General features: G+C 32.9%; 1 protein-coding gene across 1 annotated transcript in view; it reads left to right on the plus strand.

Annotated features, from left to right (window-relative positions):
- Positions 1-22,549, plus strand: part of LOC111623992 (sodium channel protein para-like) — a 109,825-nt gene that overhangs the window by 3,834 nt on the left and 83,442 nt on the right. The window contains exons 2-3 of the mRNA XM_023366758.1: positions 3,969-4,174; positions 4,293-4,468. Of these exons, the coding sequence (XP_023222526.1) occupies positions 3,969-4,174; positions 4,293-4,468 (382 nt within the window). The remainder of the gene's footprint in view (positions 1-3,968; positions 4,175-4,292; positions 4,469-22,549) is intronic.

Consider the following 22,549-nt stretch of genomic DNA (forward strand, 5'->3'; position numbering starts at 1 on the left):
GGAAGGATTACTAAATAAAGCTGGAGTTGTGACTCAAAGGATTATAGACCCAAATTTGGGAAAAGGAGGGAAAGATGAGAAAAAACAAAAGATGTAGTAGTGAGAAAGGTTAAATAGATCTTCTGTTGACCCTTAATTTTCCAACCTTTCTCACTTTTTTATCTTTTGTCCTTTCTCTCCTTTCCCTGCACTTGGGTCTATAATCCTTTGATTCACAACTACAGCTTTATTTAGTATTTTTTCCAAAGTTGCAAGATTTGGCTACATTGCGCCAAATGTGGCTACTTTTTTTTGTTTGATGTAAAAAATATCATTTGGCGCTTTGGCTACTTTTTGGGCTACATATTATTTATAATTATATTAATTGAATAAAAATGCACTTTAAAATGGTGTTTCGTTGCTTTTTACTAATTAGAGACCCAAATATAACAAATATTTGTGCTTTTCAAATAAATTCCCATTTGTCTCTTTTATAATAAATGAATTTATCTATTTCTAAGTAAAAATTGAAAGTGTCTGTAGAAGTAATTTTTAAAATATCCTTTTTCTTGATAAAGTTTTAATAACTTATTATTATAATCTAGACATGTTAATTTTTAAATAAACTTGTATATTGGGCCACAAGTATATATTATATGTACTTGTGGCCCAAAACTCCTTGACTTCTTCGAATGCTGCCCAGAGAAACAAAAAGGTTGGACACCCCTGATCTAAACCAATCTTTGCATGTTGTTTCCGACAGAGCATGGTCACCATAAGTCTCAACAAGAATTCTGTGTGCTTCAGCTGCAGATTTTTTATGAATAAAATGGTGCAATAAAATTTCCCACAAATACTCGTTTTTTGGCACAAAACTCGACATGTTTAACACTATGGAAAAAAGTTGTTTACACTTCGGCGAAATGACATATACTGAATTTCAAGCTTGCTTATGGTACTTCCTTACAGATATGCAACCATCTTAAACTACATGCACACAGTTCTGGTAATGCCATCTGTTGGAAAACAGCAAGAACTTATTCAAGGCTCCAATACAATACTTTTAAAATGAATTGGACAATTCAATAGGCATACAGAACTTTACCTACAAAACTTCTGTCTGCTCTTAGCAAGGCTGAATTTATCAATTGCAGAAGGAAGTCCAGTTTTGTTGCAATATTTCTTTCAATGGAAGAGACCAAAAATATTTTTTTACACATTATTGATTAGAGATCGACAAAGAAAACATACCAAATAAATAAGTGTACACAGTATATAGTTAAACAAAGTATTTATTTTCATGGTACAGATACAGATTCTTATGGATTCCAAATCAATGGCAATGAATAGTAATACAGCAGTAACAATAATATTGATAGACAAATGACAAGAATACGTATATATTGCAATATGTACAAGGAAATTGATAACGGGAAATGCTATAACTAGTACTTATAAACTAACTTAAACTAAGGGAAGGGGAAGTCAGAATAGGAAAGTGATAAATGATGAGGTAGGTTATAGGAAAGTATGAAATACCCAGGATGTCAGTGGGAGGCCATACGGAACTCGCTTAGACTGATGGCTTGTCGTTGACTTCCTTTTTCTTCTTCTATCTATTTGATACTTGTATCATCACTACAATAAGTTCACTGATCTTTGTCAAGCTAGTTCTGCTTCTCCAGTCTAGCTGCTCTCAATGACATGAAGCACCATCTTCTATGTTCTTCATCTTGGAAGTCCAGCAGAAAAAATGTTTGACTCCTTCTCACTCATGCCTCCAGGTCCTTTTTCTCTCTTTGTTTTCTAGTTCCATGAATTGGCTCTCATCACTGAAAAGAAAAGAGTAAGAATAGAAAGTTCTAAAGTGAGAAGGAACAAAGAACAAAGGGAAAGATGCTTAAACTATGAGTAAATTAATATACGCAATGGCATATGGCCACACTATGAATTTGCCTGAAAACATTTGTCAAGTCATTAAATATTTTACTAGAATTTATTAAACATTAAAGTTGTTTTCTATTAAAAACTACTGCCAAATTTTCAAGGCCCTACACATCACATTTTTACCTATATATAGAGCTACTTCTGTTATTTCATAATATCAAATATCAAAAACTCTATTATAATGGTATTAAGGTTAACTAGTGCAGCGTACTTTACAATAGATATTGGATGGTGATTATTATAAGAATATTTACTTGAGAATTATTACAGGAAATACAGTATTTTTCTTGTAGACAGAAGCATTATTATATATTCAGCATTAGTTTATATATTTGACAGATCTAACTATTCATAGACTGTCCAGTAATGAATACTCTTAGAGAGCAATTAATACTTTTTTCTGAAAAAATAATTAATGAAAATATACTTATTAATAAAAGCCAAACACTGGTATTTGAATAGAAATATTTAGATCTCTTCAATCTCAACTAATTCCATGAGATAATTGAATCTTATAGTAGAACAATACAGTTTCTACTGCAATGAATTTGTTAATTTCTACTAACAAATCAAACAAATTTAAAAATGTAATTGTACTTTTTAAAGTACAATTCACTATTCAATGTCAGAACATTCTTTCAAATATCTTCCTCATACAAACAGACAAAAACACTAAGATAATAAAGATATAAACTCAAAAAAAAGCAGTTTATTCTGAGGCAAATAACATATGATTCAAACATAGACAAATTACATATTTATCATGACATCATTATTTTGGATAATTCAAAAAGAATTAAAAAGTTTTCCATTCAGTAAAAACTATCAGTGTCTAAATGATGAATTACTGTATAAGTAAAATACTAACAAATCTGCTTTATTGGAACTCGCATTGGGTAACGTTTCATCATTAGGAGATACAAAAGTGAATTAGCTTGATAACTTAGTCACTTAATTCTGAATTAAATTTTTGTTTTAATCATTTTCAAATTCTTATAATACTGTCTTTGATATTGATGATATTATAAACCTGAAAAGGTATCCTAGTAAAAATAAAAGAAGTCAGTTGTTTATTCACCTTTAAACATATTTATTCAATGTATTTTATCCTACTGTTCATTTGTTACACTTTTGCAATTTTCAAAATTTAAAAGGAGAGAAATAAACAAATATTATTCTTTTTCCATATTATTTATTCACAAATCATAGCATGTGGACTTAGTGCAATCTGTTATCTTTATAAAGTATGAAGATCTGAACCACTTGATTGAGCAATAAACTTATTTTTATATCAAATATTTTACAATTTTTTGTGAAATACTAATAAAAGTTAAGTAAATTAATTATGTAGTCAAAACTGACAATGAAATCTGAAGATTCGATAAATATTTTTAACTGCCCAAATAACCAATTTCAGGTTCCACAGTGAAGTAAAAACAGGCAATTTTCCTGTAAAGAGAGGTTACAGATTTATTTAATAGATAAAATATTCATAGCAAAAAAATAAGGAATAAAAAAAGCTTTGAAAATAATTGTGTAAAGATTATATTATTACAATTGCATTTTATTTCCTTTGATATGTAATCTGAAAATGTAAATATCAGTTTGAGACTGTATTATATCTTACTTTCCTAAAGGCTTAATGTACTTTTTTCAATAGAATTGTGTTAAATCTTGAAATTCAACACCTCAAAAGTAAATTAAATATTTCTATATGATAAATAAGTTATTGTAGTTTATAATCAGTTATTATGTTAGTGATTGAAGTAATGTTTAAATAATTATTTTAAATTTAGTTCTAATGTTTTTATGATTATAGGTCATCTAAAATCATTTCTAGCTTCTTTCTATATTAATTCTGTTAAATCTCTTTCAGAATAGCCTTAGTAGCTTATTACTTTATTAATACATTACTGTATTTAGCAACATGTGTTAAAAGTTATTGATTTTTTTAATTATTTATGAAAATATTTACCTTGTATTCAAAATGCTTCTCATTAAACATATTCACAGATATTAGTATTGTTTAAAACTGAGGTAAGTGGAATTTGCTCTGTTCATTTTTCAGTTTTTCACAGCAACATTTGCCATAGAAGCATCATTCAAGTTAATAGCACTGAGCCCAAAGTATTATTTCAAAGAAGGATGGAACATCTTTGATTTTTTAATTGTGGTACTCTCTCTAGTCGAACTGTTTGGAGAAAACGTAGCTTTGCCTGGACTGTCCGTTCTGAGGTCATTTCGTTTGGTGAGATTCTTTACCATTTTTTGCACGTGCTCGTAATTTCTTAATTATTCAAAATTTTTTAATCTCGCAATGCTTTACTTTAAAATGACAAATTTTACTAATCCAAATTAATTTTCAGCTTCGTGTATTCAAACTTGCAAAATCTTGGCCTACACTCAATTTGTTAATTTCTATAATGGGAAAAACTGTGGGTGCCTTGGGAAACCTAACTTTTGTGTTAGGTATCATAATTTTTATATTTGCTGTTATGGGTATGCAGTTGTTTGGTGAACACTATGAAAATAATAAAGACAGGTGAGTGTAAAATATTTAAGTTTACATATTTAAAATAAATAGTTATGAAATTATATTTAATAATAAAGCATATTGAATTAACTGATGTTACTTAGAAATTATTTAACTTGATTTCAAATAATTCAATACAAGTTGTATTGATACTTACTCACACTTAAAGCATGAAATAATTATCAGAAATAGTGTTTTTTTATGAAATTCCTGAGAAAATCTTATATTTTAGTTTCTCATTTCTTATACTATCCTTTTTCGTAATAAAGTTTTAATACTTATTACTATAATGTAGACATGTTAATCCTTAAATATACTTGTATATTTAAGGATTAGGCCACAAGTATATATAATATATTTGTTGCCCAAAACTCTATGAGTTCTTCCAATGTGGCCCAGATAAACAAAAAGGTTGGACACCCCTGCTCTATAGCTTAGAGAGTTCCCCATGCAGGTACAAAGGAAAACATATCGAATAAAGGAAAAACACTCTATAATTCCACTGAAAGAACCAAAATTTTATTTCACCATCCTTAAGTTCAGTTCAAGACTTGCAACTATTGCAATATTTACCTTAATTCTCTGTCTCTCTCTTGCTTTCACTGTTCATGACACACGCAACCCAAGAACAAAAATGGAAAATAACACCTTGCCGTTCTTCAGGACCTACTTCTCACCATGTCCTTTCTTTTCACTCGCCAAGCCAAAAGTGTCTTTTCTGTCCTATAGGCCTGTGCAAGGATTCTTCTAGATCTGGATTTCTCTGAAGTCATTGAGCCCTCAGAGGCTTGGATTCTATAGCTCAACCCTCTCAACCATGACAAGCCCATTTGGATAGACAAAAGGTCTACAATGAACTAAACCATGTGGTCTTAAGACCACATGGTTTAGTTCTCCCACTTCTTCTGAATACAAGAAAAAATAATTGTATACACATTTAAAACAATAATACCATAAAGGGACAACACCAAGTACACAATATTAAGTAATCTGTGTTTATACACCTTTGGGCTATGTTACTGGAGAGTAACCAGGACAATACAATGACATGTACTATGTTTCCCATGTTTATGCACTTAGTCGTAACATTCAAGACTCAATGCCTGGAAGTTAATTTGTCGATATCTCGAGTTGTATCTGCTACTCCAGTTATCCTCAATTTCAGGGAGTCTTGCATCCTAGTCCAGATGGTTGTCATTGTCTTCTGGTGTAACCATTCCAATTTTTTTCCAAGTTTTTCTTCTATTTCTTGTAATTTGTCTTATCTGTGTTCTCCAGCTCTCTTCTTGATATCTCCAGCTCTCTTGTTGATATCTCCAGCTCTCTTGTTGATATCTCCAGCTCTCTTCTTGATATCTCCAGCTCTCTTGTTGATATCTCCAGCTCTCTTGTTGATATCTCCCTAATGTTCTGTGTCATTCTCCACCACATTGATGCAGAACATTCTCCTTAAGAAATAAACGTCTTTCAACACTAGAGGAGTTATAATTCAGCACTTCAAACAACCTTTACAGCTCCAGTGGTATGTGTTTACACCACTGGATATTGGTGTAAACACATACCATTCCAGTGGTATGTGAATACACCACATAGGAGTATTTTTAAATCTGTTTATAAATTTTGAATCGTATACGTTCCGTTCCAAACGCGTTGAATTCCTAATTAAAGTAGCCTGATGAAGACCTCGATGGGGTTGAAAACGTTTGCTAAGGTGTAAACACATACCAATGGAGCTGTAAGGTTGTTTGAAGTGCTGAATTATTCTCCTTAAATAAAAATCCTTTGTCTAACCTTGTTTGCTTTCTCTGCTACTATGGCTGCTTCATCAAATGATGGAAGGTGACCAGTGGTGCACTTGGGAGTGTAATAAAGACAGGTGAGTGTAAAATATTTAAGTTTACATATTTAAAATAAATAGTTATGAAATTATATTTAATAATAAAGCATATTGAATTAACTGATNGTTATTTTTTTAATCTGTTCAGTTTTATATCTGAAGTATTTGACCCAAAAATTTTGAAATTACAATCAAACTTCTGTATAAAGAATTTCCTCTAGGAAGTGCAGAAAATTTGTAAAGTGGAAAATGCATAGTATACTGTAATGATATATTATGCTCTGCATAAATATACTTGTACTCGTATTAAAAACAAAACCTTATGCATGCATTTTAAATCAAAAACTTAAACAGCTGTATAGTATTTGTTTTTTTGGTTTTTTTTTTGAATTTCAGGGAAAAAATGTTATAACTGAAATAATAAATACTGTCCTTTTGTATACAAGTACAGTCAAACCTTGGTTTTCGAATGATTCACTTTTCAAACAAATATGTTTAGGAATGGAATTTTGAACTTATACTTGCACGTGTTGCCATATGATAACTCAATTACTGAACAAGCTACTCATCAAGAGCCAGCCACAGATTAGCGAGACAGACACAGATGGTCCCTGTACTTTCTATGTTAAAGACAGTCTCACGTCATCTGATCACAACATATCGCCTCACGTCATTAGATATCACAACACAAATCTTTGATGCCATTGCTATTTAAATTAGAATTTGATGCACATGCAGGAAATATACTAATTTTATTTTTGATTATGTGTCTCAGTTGAATTTTAACCAAATTAATTAATAAAAACAGTGTTAATTGACATTCATGTAATGTAAATGGCATCCAAGAATCTGTGTTTAATTGTGCTTAAGTCAAATTAAATAACAAATAAAGGAAAAAACAACATTAAATAAAATTATAAATTGTATAATGCATTTTTACATTTTATTTTAAAACAAGAAAAATTAAGATATAAAAAAATTGTCAAAATTGTTTAATTTTTGAAAAAAATATGATAAAGAAAGGATTTTTGAGATATACTCAAACAAAAAAAATGGAGTGAACACACATGATGAAGGACATAGGTTTCACCTCTGAGCCTTTATATTTCTGGTACAGTTCGAATATATTAGATGAACAAACGTTTTTGATTCTTTGTCCAGATTCTGCTTCAGGTTCACTATCATTCCAAATGTGGAATGCCAAGAATTTTGAATGCTTTTGAATAAAAATTGCTTGAACCAGTGATGAATTGATAATAAAGATTTGAATAAATGTACCCCAAGACTGTATTTTAATGCTGTGAGAGATCTATGAGGGAATAAAACATAACAGTCATAGAATATAACAAGAACCTACATTCTCTAGATAAGGAAATAGTAGAAAAGAAGGGCATGAAAATAGCTTACACGAGGACACAAACAATTTACTCTTTATTGAGGAATGCTAAAAACACACCTGATAGTTTGAGGGTACCAGGAGTGTATAGTGTCCCGATTAGGGACCATGGGTTCCAGAGAAATTTAGTACACATTGGTTTGACCAAATGGTCTATACAAAAAAAGATTAAGGAACATAAATACGACACCAACCCCAAAGTAATGGCCAACTNGGGAATTTTATTGAGTTTGCATAAAAAATTTTTTTATCCATTCAACTCAGCTCCCCCAAGATTATTCTTAAGTGTGCCACTGAGGTTCAACTCTTCCTGTTGTAATTGTATATGCTGTAATGTAATATGCTGGTCCTTATGGTAACTGAACAACCTGTTCAGTTACCGTAAGAGCCTGCTGCTGAACTTTCTTATTCTGTTCAATTTGCCATTTTGCTACTTCTTCCCCATACTTTATTTTTTCCTAGTTGCTAGTTAGTGTTAACCCCTACTATATAACATACTATTGTATTTCTGGAGGTCTCTTACCTAAATTTTTTATTTTTGATATTAAATATTTATTTCCACTTAAATGTGAATCTAATGTCCATAAAAATTGCCGGTAAAAATAATTGGTGCAAAATAAATACTCCCAAAACATGTTTTTTATAGTTAAACTATATAACGAATTTTAAATAATCTAAAATAATGCTTTTATTTGATAAATATAGCTGTAGGGAGTGTTATTCTTTCATTTGATGGAAATTCACAAATGCAGACTTCACACATGCAAAAATTCACACATGAAAATGCAAAAATTCACACATGCAGACTACATTGTGTGACCGCAGGGTCGGCACCTCTTTAGCGCCTTGTCAGGAAGACACCACTGCGTCTTGAGGACAGACACAGAAACTGGATTGGCCGTTTAATTTCGTTATGCAAACGGTCGCATGTGCAGACCTTAGGTTCCGGGATGGAAGTGGAAGGAGAGAACCAGAGGAAATACACTTCACAACTTTTCATATAAATAAAAATATCTGTTTATTATTATTCGATATAGACTATTTACAGATTTAAGTTAGTAGATGCTTAGCCAAGCTAATCCAAACTGACATATTACGTAACTACTACAATCCTAACAACAAAAGTTAATGAGAGAGAGAGTTTACATTAAGTTCACGCGAGGATAAATACCTTTGAAGAAATAGTAGAATGATTGGAGGGTTGTACACATAGGAAATTTTGAAATGGCACCAAGTTACTTGGAGTTGCGACGATGTTTTCTGTGTGGCGATGAATCTTCCGGAACGGCGGCAATCGGAACAGTTAGGGTGGCGGCGAATGACTCATGACTACCAACACACGCACATAGTTCACTGAACACCCAAGGATGCTGTTTGACTCATCGACCCTCCCTTTTATTTAGGGGGTCGCCCTTGGGTTTTTCCCACAACCTTATTAGAACTTTTTCCATCGCCGTCCAATAGTTGATTATTTTTTCTCTTTCGTAGATTTCGGGTGACATAATAGGAAGCTGTGTCACCTCCAAAAGGAAGTCAATCCGGTGAAGTTACGATCGTATCTTTTTAGATTTTTATCTAGTGAAAAATAAGAGTTTAAAACTTAATTTTTTTAATATAATTATTTGTTGTTTTGCTTTATTTAAAAGCGAACAAGAAAGTTTATAAAAACCCAATTAATAAAATGGTAAGTGTTTATCAGATCTGGGCACTCACAATTGTTTACAAACCAGTTGACCTTGAGAACAGTTGGTGGCAGCTTTCCAGGGATGTTTACATGTACACTTCTGAGTAAGAAGGGTTTAAGGCAGAAAGGGAATGAGTTTACCACATATATTCAAATATGACACAAAATTTCTGATTTTTATGCTATTAAAATAACGGGGGACCAAAAGAAATCTTCCTTTTGGTCTTTTATGAAAAAATTCTACTCAATAACAAACAAACAAAAAAACTGCTGATGTCATAAAAAAACATCCAATGGTATTTTAAAAAATTTTATCACAGTCAAATTGATCCAATAGAAGTTTAGAATGATTTAATTAATTTGATTAAAAAAACTCCCACAAAAAACAATAGTGCAATTAATTAGCTAATTAATAAAACGTCATAAAAAATTTTCATGGCAAAAATAATTCACGAAATTTGTATAGGTCATAGATAATGATGTGTATGTACTAATCCAAAACATTTTTGGAGAAGTAACAAGACAAGGCCGTTTTTTTAGACTAAGTACCATGCCCAAGATAACTCGGTAAAGGTAGGGTTAATTATTAGTGTTAAGGAATATTTTTTTTTAATTACAATTGTCAGTATTCTTCTGATTGATTGTTTTAGTCACAAAAATTTCTATTTTCTACCAACTGCCAGATTTTGGAGACTGTAAAAATGTATAATTCCTTGAGCTGGAATCTCCCAAGCTTTTTTTTGTACCTTATTATCACATGCATTAAATTCTTTTTCTTCTGCCCTGTGTATGTTGTTTTTAATTTTGGTGTTTGCCCTTTGTCAGTCTACTGAACACTTCTTTTTAAAATCTAAATGTCTGGACAGGAAAGTGTGGAGAAAGTTGCTGAATGGGATAGTTTGTAAGATTGTAATCTTCTTTTGCCTGCTGCTCGCTGTTTTTGGATTATGAGTGTGAGGGTTATAACACTGAGAGTACATATGTACGTATGTATGTACTGTACTTCCTTAGTGTTATTCAACAGTAGGAAAGTATTGTAATTAATAAAAATTTTAACTTTTCAGGTTTTTTCATTTCGTGATGTTTTAAAGCCCTCTGATTTCAGAAACTAGGTCATTCAGTCATTATCAAACACCTGAAGTCAATGAACCTAATTTGAATGTAATGGGCTGAGACAAAAATCATTACTGTTTTAAAAGTATAATATTTTATCAAAAAATTGAAGTAAAATATTAAACATTATATATCATTTTAAAGAAATTTTATTTATAGTAGTATAAAATTAATCAACACGAACATATGGCTTGAGGTCAGTGATGCACTGTAAATTTCTTTCAATGGACTCAAACTCCTTTGGACAGCATTTGTGTCAATTTTATTTTCCCAGCTCTGTTATATATAACAGAGGGAAAATATGGCAACTGGTCAAAAATATGACTCAAGGTTTTTACATTTTTGGACTCGAGAGACCTTAAAATATTGAGAAATTCAAAATATTTCAGGGGGATTTTACTGTAGTCTATGTATGGATGTTTGTGGAGGCATGATTTTGTTCACTCTCTTTGAAGCTTAATAACTCATGTTTTTTTGTCAAAAATTTCTAAAATTTTGCAGGGCAATTTGTGTATTAGGGGATTGATGTTAATAAATTTTGGTGGTTAAAGGTCAATGGAGTGGGGAGATAAAGGAGGGGTCATGTGTCATATCTCCAGTACAGTCGGGCGTAATGACTATTCTCCTCATTATTAGCATTTACAAGTTTTTATAAAACTAATCCCTACTCTCAAAATTAAGCTTTTTGCCATTTTATAATAATTAAAAATATAAAAATTTTTAAAATAAAATATCATAACAGCTGATGTCACATAAACAGTTTTAAATATGCCAGTTAAGCAACTAATTGCTGGATTTTTTAAAATGAAAGTCTGATTCTTCAGATCAGTTGTGTGGTACTTTTGCTCACCAATATTTCTTGTATACTATTTGTGTTCAAAGAAATCTTGAATTGGCCTGCATTGTGACAGATTTGACAGATTATGTTCTTTGGGTACTGAAGGAATGTTTTTGGCTTTGAGGATCTCCACGGTTGAATTTTCATAGTGAGACGAAGCTTTGTTGGGCAAAAAGATGAAACTGTCATTTTGATGATGCTTGTTAATAAAAGAGATTAGAATTTTCTTTAGACATTTGTTTTTGTACATGTCAGCATGAATTACAAAGAATTCCTTGTTAAAAAGTGGCTTTGAAACATCTGCTGATGAAATGACAATGTACAGCGTGACTTTTTCTTCAAATTTTATCTTAAATTTGTACTTTGCATTGGGAGGTGCTTGAGTTTTATTGCTCATTTAGTAAATTTCATTTTCTGACATTTGCATAAGATAAAAGTAATTCTTGTTGCCAAAACAAACATTTTGTTTCCAAAATTTCTTATGATTCATCAGCATTGCATTCATATTTCAGCAATCTTTACAGCAGTGTACTCTGGATCTCCCTCTTTCATTTTGTTTATGCCCGTCTTCTTAAATGTCATATTTACATATGTTGAATGACAACCGAACCTTTTCGCTGCCTCCATCTGGCTATATATACATATAAGTAAGATTTATGATGGAATTATAGTCTTATGTCTTTGACTTTGCCATTATTTAAAAGTTACTAAAACTATTTTTCTTTATTTTGTGGCAAAAAAAGGTGTTTTGTTTCTCTTTATTTAATTGCTGAGTGCTTTTGATATTGTTGATATTGTTACTAAAACTGTTGATGACCATTAAGTCAGATCGAGTTGGCCAATTTCACAAAGTTTGGCTATTCAACTCTTTCAGCCGGGTGGTTGAGTTTCCCATTTTTGGCATTTGGTAAAGTGATTTATACAAGGTCTGTTCAAAAAGTATCAGACCTTTGGCCGGCAAAAATACATTTATTGACTTTGAGGTACAAAACCCTAATCCCCTTCAAAGTAGTCTCCTTGGTAATGTATACACTTCTCCCAGCGTTCCTGCCATTGCTGGAAACACTGCTGGAACGCATCTTTTGGAATGGCCATCAGCCGGTTCGTTGCATTCCGCACGATGTCTTCTCTCGATTAAATTCGGGTTCCTTTTAGTGGCATTTTCAGCTTGGGAAATAGCCAAAGGTCACACGGAGCCATGTGGAGAGAGTACGGAGCGTGACGAACCACAGGAGTATTGTGTTTGGCGACGAAAGCCCGAATCAGATGCGCAGAATGGGCGGATGCGTTATCACGATGGAGCTGCCAAGTTTTGATCGACCACAGATCCGGTCGTTTGCGTCGCACTGTATCGGAAAGACGACGAAGGACCTCCTGGTAGTACTCCTTTGCGATGGTTTGGCCTTGTGGTGCGTACTCACGACACACCACCCCACGAGAGTCGAAAAAACTGTCAACATGACCTTTGATATTGCTGCGGACCTGCCGCGCTTTTTTTGGCCTCGAGGATCGTCCCCGAAAGCCTGCTGAATCTTGCGAATGGTTTACACTCGGGTATCGCCAAGGTTTTTGGCAAAATTTGATGTAATATCGCTGCTCACGTTGTTCAGTCATTTTCCAGCTTAGTGAAATCCGACGAGAGCGCACTACATGACTTCACTCATAGGCCGATTGCCAACGACTGACGCTTCCTGCAGGCGGGAAAAAATTCAGGGCTGTGCATGACTGTCCCCTCCACAACTCCACCGAAGGAGGCCTCTCACGCATCATTGGTTTACGCGGAAAAAAAAGGTCCGATACTTTTTGAACAGACTTTGTATAAAAGAATATTTTTAACACGAAACAATTTCCAACAGCTTAACACTTCATTGAGTAATAACAAGGTTTGTAAACGTAAAAGTAATTTGTAAAAGTAATAACAACTTGTACAAAAAGGTTTTCGTGAGTTGTTATTAGAATATTTTATTTTATCAGTTTCTTTTAAAAATTAATATCCTCTACATAAATTGTTTATTAATATATGTAATAATTTTAGAATTGTTAATTACTGTACAAATGTTTTAAAAATTGTAGATTTTTAATTTTTTTATTTATATAATTAAGTATTTTAATTAAATAGAAGATTTAAACTTGTATTTTAATAATGACTTTCTTGAAATGTTAATTTGAATTAAAACAAAAGTATTCAGATTAATTATGATTCCTATTGTTTTTTTTATTAAAATACTTCATTATTACCAGAATTACAGCAAAAAGGAATAAAACTGCTGTACATTATCACATTTAATTTACCAATAAGCTAGAACAGTTGACAATTGACACTAACACAAGAATTCACTGTATATACTTACTCCAGCAGACAGCTATTGGCTGGAATAAATGTGTATGGTGTTTGTTTGTGTTAGTGTCAACTGTACATCATTATTTACTACTCCTTACACTTTGATTATTTTATATTTTAATTACATTTTTTTTAAATTTTTTAATATTTCTGTAATATCTTATCATTTAATTTAATTTTTTTGTTCTATTTATTTAATTAATTTCAACTCAATTATTATAGCAGCTCTTATGCAATATCTTCAGCCCAAGAAATTTATTTTAAATTCAAGCTACCACAATGAGTACCAGTTGAAAATGAATTATATTTAGACTTTTTACAATTTAAAATCATTTGTAAGTTACAAATACTTCTCTTAATTTTATTAATTTCATTAATGTTTCTTTTTATTTTTGTTTTACTGGTATATTATTATTATTTATTATTTTTTTAGTTTTCGTTATTTTTTTAATCTGTTCAGTTTTATATCTGAAGTATTTGACCCAAAAATTTTGAAATTACAATCAAACTTCTGTATAAAGAATTTCCTCTAGGAAGTGCAGAAAATTTGTAAAGTGGAAAATGCATAGTATACTGTAATGATATATTATGCTCTGCATAAATATACTTGTACTCGTATTAAAAACAAAACGTTATGCATGCATTTTAAATCAAAAACTTAAACAGCTGTATAGTATTTGTTTTTTTGTTTTTTTTTTGGATTTCAGGGAAAAAATTTTATAAATGAAATAATAAATACTGTCCTTTTGTATACAAGTACAGTCAAACCTTGGTTTTCGAATGATTCACTTTTCAAACAAATATGTTTAGGAATGGAATTTTGAACTTATACTTGCACGTGTTGCCATATGATAACTCAATTGCTGAACAAGCTACTCATCAAGAGCCAGCCACAGATTAGCGAGACAGACACAGATGGTCCCTGTACTTTCTATGTTAAAGACAGTCTCACGTCATCTGATCACAACATATCGCCTCACGTCATTAGATATCACAACACAAATCTTTGATGCCATTGCTATTTAAATTAGAATTTGATGCACATACAGGAAATATACTAATTTTATTTTTGATTATGTGTCTCAGTTGAATTTTAACCAAATTAATTAATAAAAACAGTGTTAATTGACATTCATGTAATGTAAATGGCATCCAAGAATCTGTGTTTAATTGTGCTTAAGTCAAATTAAATAACAAATAAAGGAAAAAACAACATTAAATAAAATTATAAATTGTATAATGCATTTTTACATTTTATTTTAAAACAAGAAAAATTAAGATATAAAAAAATTGTCAAAATTGTTTAATTTTTGAAAAAAATATGATAAAGAAAGGATTTTTGAGATATACTCAAACAAAAAAAATGGAGTGAACACACATGATGAAGGACATAGGTTTCACCTCTGAGCCTTTATATTTCTGGTACAGTTCGAATATATTAGATGAACAAACGTTTTTGATTCTTTGTCCAGATTCTGCTTCAGGTTCACTATCATTCCAAATGTGGAATGCCAAGAATTTTGAATGCTTTTGAATAAAAATTGCTTGAACCAGTGATGAATTGATAATAAAGATTTGAATAAATGTACCCCAAGACTGTATTTTAATGCTGTGAGAGATCTATGAGGGAATAAAATATAACAGTCATAGATATAACAAGAACCTACATTCTCTAGATAAGGAAATAGTAGAAAAGAAGGGCATGAAAATAGCTTACACGAGGACACAAACAATTTACTCTTTATTGAGGAATGCTAAAAACACACCTGATAGTTTGAGGGTACCAGGAGTGTATAGTGTCCCGATTAGGGACCATGGGTTCCAGAGAAATTTAGTACACATTGGTTTGACCAAGTGGTCTATACAAAAAAAGATTAAGGAACATAAATACGACACCAACCCCAAAGTAATGGCCAACTTGGACAACACCAACATCATAAAGAAATCCTTTCTGATAGAACACATCAGGGCCTTAGAAACACTCGAAATTTACAAGGCAACCAAACTGGGGAATTGTGTAAACTACAAGGAAAGTAATGTGATATCGTATGCGTGGTGATATACCTGTGAAGACCATACGCGTCAGTAATTATATTTTATTCCCTCGTAGATCTCCCACAGCATTAAAATACAGTCTCGGGGTACATTTATTCAAATCTTTATTATCAATTCATTACTGGTCAAGCAATTTTTATTTAAAAACATTCGAAATTCTTGGCATTCCATATTTGGAATGATAGTGAGCCTGAAGCAGATTCTGGACAAAGAATCAAAAACATTCGTTCATCTATTATGTTTGAACTGTACTGGTATTTTCTTTACAAATTGGACATAGGTTTTTTGCAGAAACATGTAAAAATAGCTTATCGTAATAAATAAAACCATTAAAAAATTAAAAAGAAAGTAAGTGATTGAAATATTTGATGTGCTCAAAAAACAAAGGAAACCTAATCTAATCCTTACAAAGTTAGTATTCTGACTGTATGGTAAATTGCATAATTTATTAAAAGGTAAATAAACTTTTTCAAGAGCTCTAGCAATTTTGTCTAAAATGGAAGACAGATGCTCCTTTCCTGGTTTTGGTTCCTTTCATTCCCCAGGAATTCTCTGTTCTTATCCTTACATTTTGTCCTGGTTGCAGGCCTTGTAATTCTTTTTTACTTCATATGTTAACTCTTTTATTTTGGCAAGACAAGGTCTAATTGTTATCTATTTGTGGGAGTGTTGATCTGAGTTTCTCTCCCTTCAATAGTTCTCCAGGACTTTTCACACCTTCCAGAGGTGTCATTCTGTATCTTAGTAATGCTAGATATATGTCACTGTTAGTTTCCTTTGCCTTAGTAGAATCTTTTTACTATCTGCATTTCTTTTCTGCTAAAGCATTAAACTTTTGGTATTCTGGGCTCAAAGTAATGTGCCTAAAGCCATATGATTCTGAAAACTTTTTGAATTCCTCTGCTGCAAACTGTGGTCCATTGTCACTAACTACCATTTGAAAAATTCCAAATCTTGAGAACACTGATTTAAGACCTTGGACTACGGCTGTAGATATTACTGTATCAAGACTGACAACATCTGGATAGTTTGAGTAGTACAGGTGGAGGTGGTGATGGGCCGCACTCGAAGGTATAGCCCCAGAGCCAGAAACGGAAGGAAGAAGAAATTGTTATTGAAGTAGTTAGATTGAAGGGGAAAATAAAGTGTGATAAGATAGTGAAAAGGCAGTCAAGGGATTCATGAGCGCCTGCATCTCATTTATTTAAATGAAAACAAATTACAGAACAAATTGCAAACAGTGATTTACATGCTAGATACATAAAGGTGTTACATAAAATAGTTTGCGTGACAATAGCAATGCTTACAGACAATTTATGTACATTGGTTAAACAGGCATAACAGAACATGAATTGACATGCCAAAATATAGATTCTGTTTACAAAGGTTGGTGAAATACCTTATATTTTGAGATACATAACATTTTTTATATATACAGTGGATAACTAATCAGATACACAGACTCTGCCTTTTGGTGACTTTGCAAATGATGTTTAGCCAGGCAGTACAATCGTCTGTACCGAAGTACAGTGGTTACAATTTTTATATACATGTCCTTGAGACATTGTGAGAAGTACGTATAACGCAATAGCTATATACCACATATACCAGATGAAATTAGTGCCACATAGAAAAGTGTTAAGAGAGTAAACCCGCGCAGATACTACGCTACAGGATGTGAGTATACCACATTATACCGACAATTAGAGATGCGGTAACACCAATTGTCTGAATAGTAGGACCCTAGGAGAGGTTTAATCGAGCATTTTTATATCCAAAGCAAATTTCTTAAGGGCTTTGTATATTTTGCTGTTGCTTACCAGAGTTTTCTTATGGCATGGCCATAGTTCGGTTTGTTTTTGGATTTTGCTGATTAGTTCCTTCTGCTGTAATTCATAAATGGGGCAGCTCCAGATGATGTGGTCTGGGTCTTCATCTTCATTGAGTGCACATGGGCACTTACCATCGGTCTTTTGCAAAAACCTCCTAAGGTAACTGTGAAAGTTGCCATGCCCAGTCATAATTTGAGTTGTTTGATGAGCAGGGACTAGATGCTTGTATTTACTCCGCTGGAGGATGTCTGGTATGAAACTATACGTTAACCTACCTGTTGAGCTGATGTCCCATCCTGCCTGCCAGTCTTTCAACGTATGATGGCAGATGTTTTCCTTAAGCCGTATGAATGAGTTTTGCCGTAGGAGCAACTTTTTGGCCATATAGGTGCTGTGCGGGCCAAAAGATCAGCCCTCTCATTACCAATAACACCAGAGTGCTCTCTTACCCAGATAAACTTGATGGTAATCCTGTTCCGTAAGGTAAGTAGTAGGCTGATGCTTTCTTGGATTATTGTCAGTTTGATGTTAATGTTCTTGAGCTGCAACAAGGCAACTCGACTGTTGCTCAGAATTGTAACGCTGGAGATCTTGTAGGCTATCATGTTATTATTAACCCAGAGTAGCACCTTATTGATGGCCAGAGATTCTGCCTGGTTGACCGTGCAATGACTGGCCAACCTGAACCAAGCCTGGTAGATGTTTATGATATTATTTACCACAACGATGGAACACTCCACTCCCTTGTCAGACTTTGAACCATCCGTGTAGATACAGAGGCCAGTAGGGACCTCTGCACCCTCCAGGGCAAAAAGATCATCAAAGGAGGTGCTAGGGTGATAGCTAAGGCACTGAGGGTTGTAATACAATTTATATTGTGATAGATGTTCAGAGAGACTTGTGGCTGCCAAACCAACATCTATATGACTTGTGACTATTGAAACTGTTGATAGTAGTTGTCCCGATGGCCAGCTTACGATGGTGAAAGGTCCATACATTTTCCTTTATAACCAGGTCTATGGGAATTAGATTTGCTATCACTTGTAGGGCATCCATTGGGGGGGTCTTGTATGCCTTGATGATCAAGATGAGAGCAAGCCTTTGAGCAGAGAGGAGCTTTCTTTTTGTGTGTGTTCTTGTGACCCAGAAGTTTTGTCTGCACCTCACCAATAATAAGAAAGGCTTAAGTTTAAAATTTGAGCTTTCTAAACCCATTTTACATTTTAGTTTTTACATTTTAGTTGAAAGAAGGGGCTGCCTCCTGGTTCCACTCAAAAGTACAACCAGGAGGTTGAAAAGATGGTGAAAGAAGAGGAAGAGAAAAGAAGGCAAGTGATGAAAAGGAGGTCAGGGTGATGATAGGATCATAGGGCACTGCATCAGTAGTTTATTAAATACAAAACAGAAAACATATGTACAAATTATATACCATATGCACATAACACAGGTGACAACAAATAATGACTAATACAGTTTGAACAAATATAAATAGAGAACATTATAATGTATTTACAATAAATATGTAGATGCACCTGACCAGTGAAGATCAAACCACTTGTTTGGTCAAATACAAAAAGAAATCATGATTACATCACTACAAAATAAGCGAAATAATGCACCGAACTTGGGTGGCGAAATTATGACAATATCAGGAACGGTTATGAACTGCACATAAGGAAAATGAAAACATAGATACAATGTATATTATATATGATACTTCCGATTGGGGTATTAAGACTATTCCAGAAGTGGTTAGTGACCGACAAGACAATTCTGGATTTTATAACATATTTCTAATTTACTGTGTAACAACCATTTGGTTGACATTAAAATTAAAGATACAACTGAGGATGACACCACATTTAGCAGAAACTGTACATTGATTGCAAATCATTAATGACATAAACCACTAATAGAGAGGTACAAAAAATTATATGCTTGCCAGAATCAACAGTTTGTTCACATTACACACACTGCTTAGTAACAATTATAAAATAAATGTAACCAGGTCGCTTCCCATTTAACACTTAGTTTCACAGCTGAAGCCTTAGTTTCCATCATTGTTTCTGTTATCTTGAAGGTCCCTTGGAGGGAAAAGAGCCTTGGTTTCGTTGATGAATTTTTCATGAGCCTTGTAAATGTTTTTATTGTCTATGAAGGTGCACAGTGAACAAGGCCAATTGAATCCTTCATTTAGCATGAACATAATGAGATTTGTCCTTTCTGTGTTGAAGAGAGCACAATCAAATAGGAAGTGATTAGTGTCCTGTCGAGAGATGTTGTCAAAGTAAGCACACTTCGGAGTCACGAATATGGAATCTCTTAAGATAGGCATTAAAATTGCAATGACCAGTTAAGATCTGAGTCATGGAAAAGGATGAGGTGAAGTTTCTCCATTCAAGGTGAGGAACAATATTTGGTATGAAACTGTGGGTTTGTCTACCTGTTGTGCAACTGTCCCATTCTTCCTGCCATTGTTTTACTGCATGTTGGAAGTTCCAATTCTTTATTGTTGATAATGGGATTCTCGTATAGGTGGTTATAAGTTGAGTGTTGGCTGCCTTTTTCGCAAGAGCGTCAGCAGCTTCATTTCTGGAGATACCGAAATGTCCGTGCACACAGCTGAACGAAATGTTATGGTTATGAGTGTTAGTCATGATAAGTTTGTGAATTTTAAGGATATTTCTCTTTCTATTCTTGAGGCTGTAGATTGACTGGATCGCTGTGGTGCTATCTGTATAAATTGTTATTGTCTTGTTTGGAGAAAACCAATCATAGTAGACATGTTCAATAGCTTTGGCTATGGCCAGAATTTCTGCCTGCGGCACAATGAGGACCTAGTTTATAGGCCGATCTGTGAGACGAACCTGTAGTTTTTCTCTACGAGCATCTGCAGTGCCGGATGACGAAAAAGGAGGAAGAGAAGAAAATTCAGCTCTTTTTGTTGATTTTTGCACTTTTCAATTGCTTATATTTCGGCTACTGCATTACAGAAAATCTTGAAATTTTGCACACTACCTACAATAAGAAAACAATTTTATTTCGAATGAGATATTTGGAATTACTTCAGGTGTTTGGGATGGAGAAATCAACCCCCAAAATTTGACAACTTGATTCCTATATATATAGTCAGTCAGTCAGAGACTTTATTACTTGGCAAGGAGTCATGACAGTGACTTCTGATGTGTATCAAGTTAATCCAAAATATCTGACTCTATTGACATAACGGCAAGATTTGAAAGTCTGTCTTTAGTACAAGTACATTTTAATAATTTTAAGTTTAGAAAATGACCATTCTGCAGCTGCTACAGATACCAGTGATGACAAAAGAATCAAAGAGCAATTTCAAAGTTCACATTAAGCTGTTTAAATAAATATACTGAATTATCTGAAATACTGGTATCACTTGTATAACACAGTAGTTACGTTCCGAAGAAGTATATTATTATGTGAATCTGTGCTATATGAAACAAAGGACTAATGCAAAATGTGGGATTAGGTTCCAAAAGTTAGCAAAAGTATACTATTCTTTTTCATTACGAAGAGAAATATATTTATGAAAGCAATCAATAATTAACTAACAATCACAATTAAAACTATTGTATCACTCATTAATATTAATGTTAGTTAAACAAGGGAGTTCCTTTTTACAGANAATAATTAAAAATATAAAAATTTTTAAAATAAAATATCATAACAGCTGATGTCACATAAACAGTTTTAAATATGCCAGTTAAGCAACTAATTGCTGGATTTTTTAAAATGAAAGTCTGATTCTTCAGATCAGTTGTGTGGTACTTTTGCTCACCAATATTTCTTGTATACTATTTGTGTTCAAAGAAATCTTGAATTGGCCTGCATTGTGACAGATTTGACAGATTATGTTCTTTGGGTACTGAAGGAATGTTTTTGGCTTTGAGGATCTCCACGGTTGAATTTTCATAGTGAGAGGAAGCTTTGTTGGGCAAAAAGATGAAACTGTCATTTTGATGATGCTTGTTAATAAAAGAGATTAGAATTTTCTTTAGACATTTGTTTTTGTACATGTCAGCATGAATTGCAAAGAATTTCTTGTTAAAAAGTGGCTTTGAAACATCTGCTGATGAAATGACAATGTACAGCGTGACTTTTTCTTCAAATTTTATCTTAAATTTGTACTTTGCATTGGGAGGTGCTTGAGTTTTATTGCTCATTTAGTAAATTTCATTTTCTGACATTTGCATAAGATAAAAGTAATTCTTGTTGCCAAAACAAACATTTTGTTTCCAAAATTTCTTATGATTCATCAGCATTGCATTCATATTTCAGCAATCTTTACAGCAGTGTACTCTGGATCTCCCTTTTTCATTTTGTTTATGCCTGTTTTCTTAAATGTCATATTTACATATGTTGAATGACAACCGAACCTTTTCGCTGCCTCCATCTGGCTATATATACATATAAGTAAGATTTATGATGGAATTATAGTCTTATGTCTTTGACTTTGCCATTATTTAAAAGTTACTAAAACTATTTTTCTTTATTTTGTGGCAAAAAAAGGTGTTTTGTTTCTCTTTATTTAATTGCTGAGTGCTTTTGATATTGTTGATATTGTTACTAAAACTGTTGATGACCATTAAGTCAGATCGAGTTGGCCAATTTCACAAAGTTTGGCTATTCAACTCTTTCAGCCGGGTGGTTGAGTTTCCCATTTTTGGCATTTGGTAAAGTGATTTATACAAGGTCTGTTCAAAAAGTATCAGACCTTTGGCCGGCAAAAATACATTTATTGACTTTGAGGTACAAAACCCTAATCCCCTTCAAAGTAGTCTCCTTGGTAATGTATACACTTCTCCCAGCGTTCCTGCCATTGCTGGAAACACTGCTGGAACGCATCTTTTGGAATGGCCATCAGCCGGTTCGTTGCATTCCGCACGATGTCTTCTCTCGATTAAATTCGGGTTCCTTTTAGTGGCATTTTCAGCTTGGGAAATAGCCAAAGGTCACACGGAGCC

This window comes from Centruroides sculpturatus, unplaced genomic scaffold, assembly GCF_000671375.1.
Source record: "Centruroides sculpturatus isolate CEXI.00-Female unplaced genomic scaffold, Cexi_2.0 scaffold326, whole genome shotgun sequence".
NCBI classification, from domain to species: Eukaryota; Metazoa; Arthropoda; class Arachnida; order Scorpiones; family Buthidae; genus Centruroides; species Centruroides sculpturatus.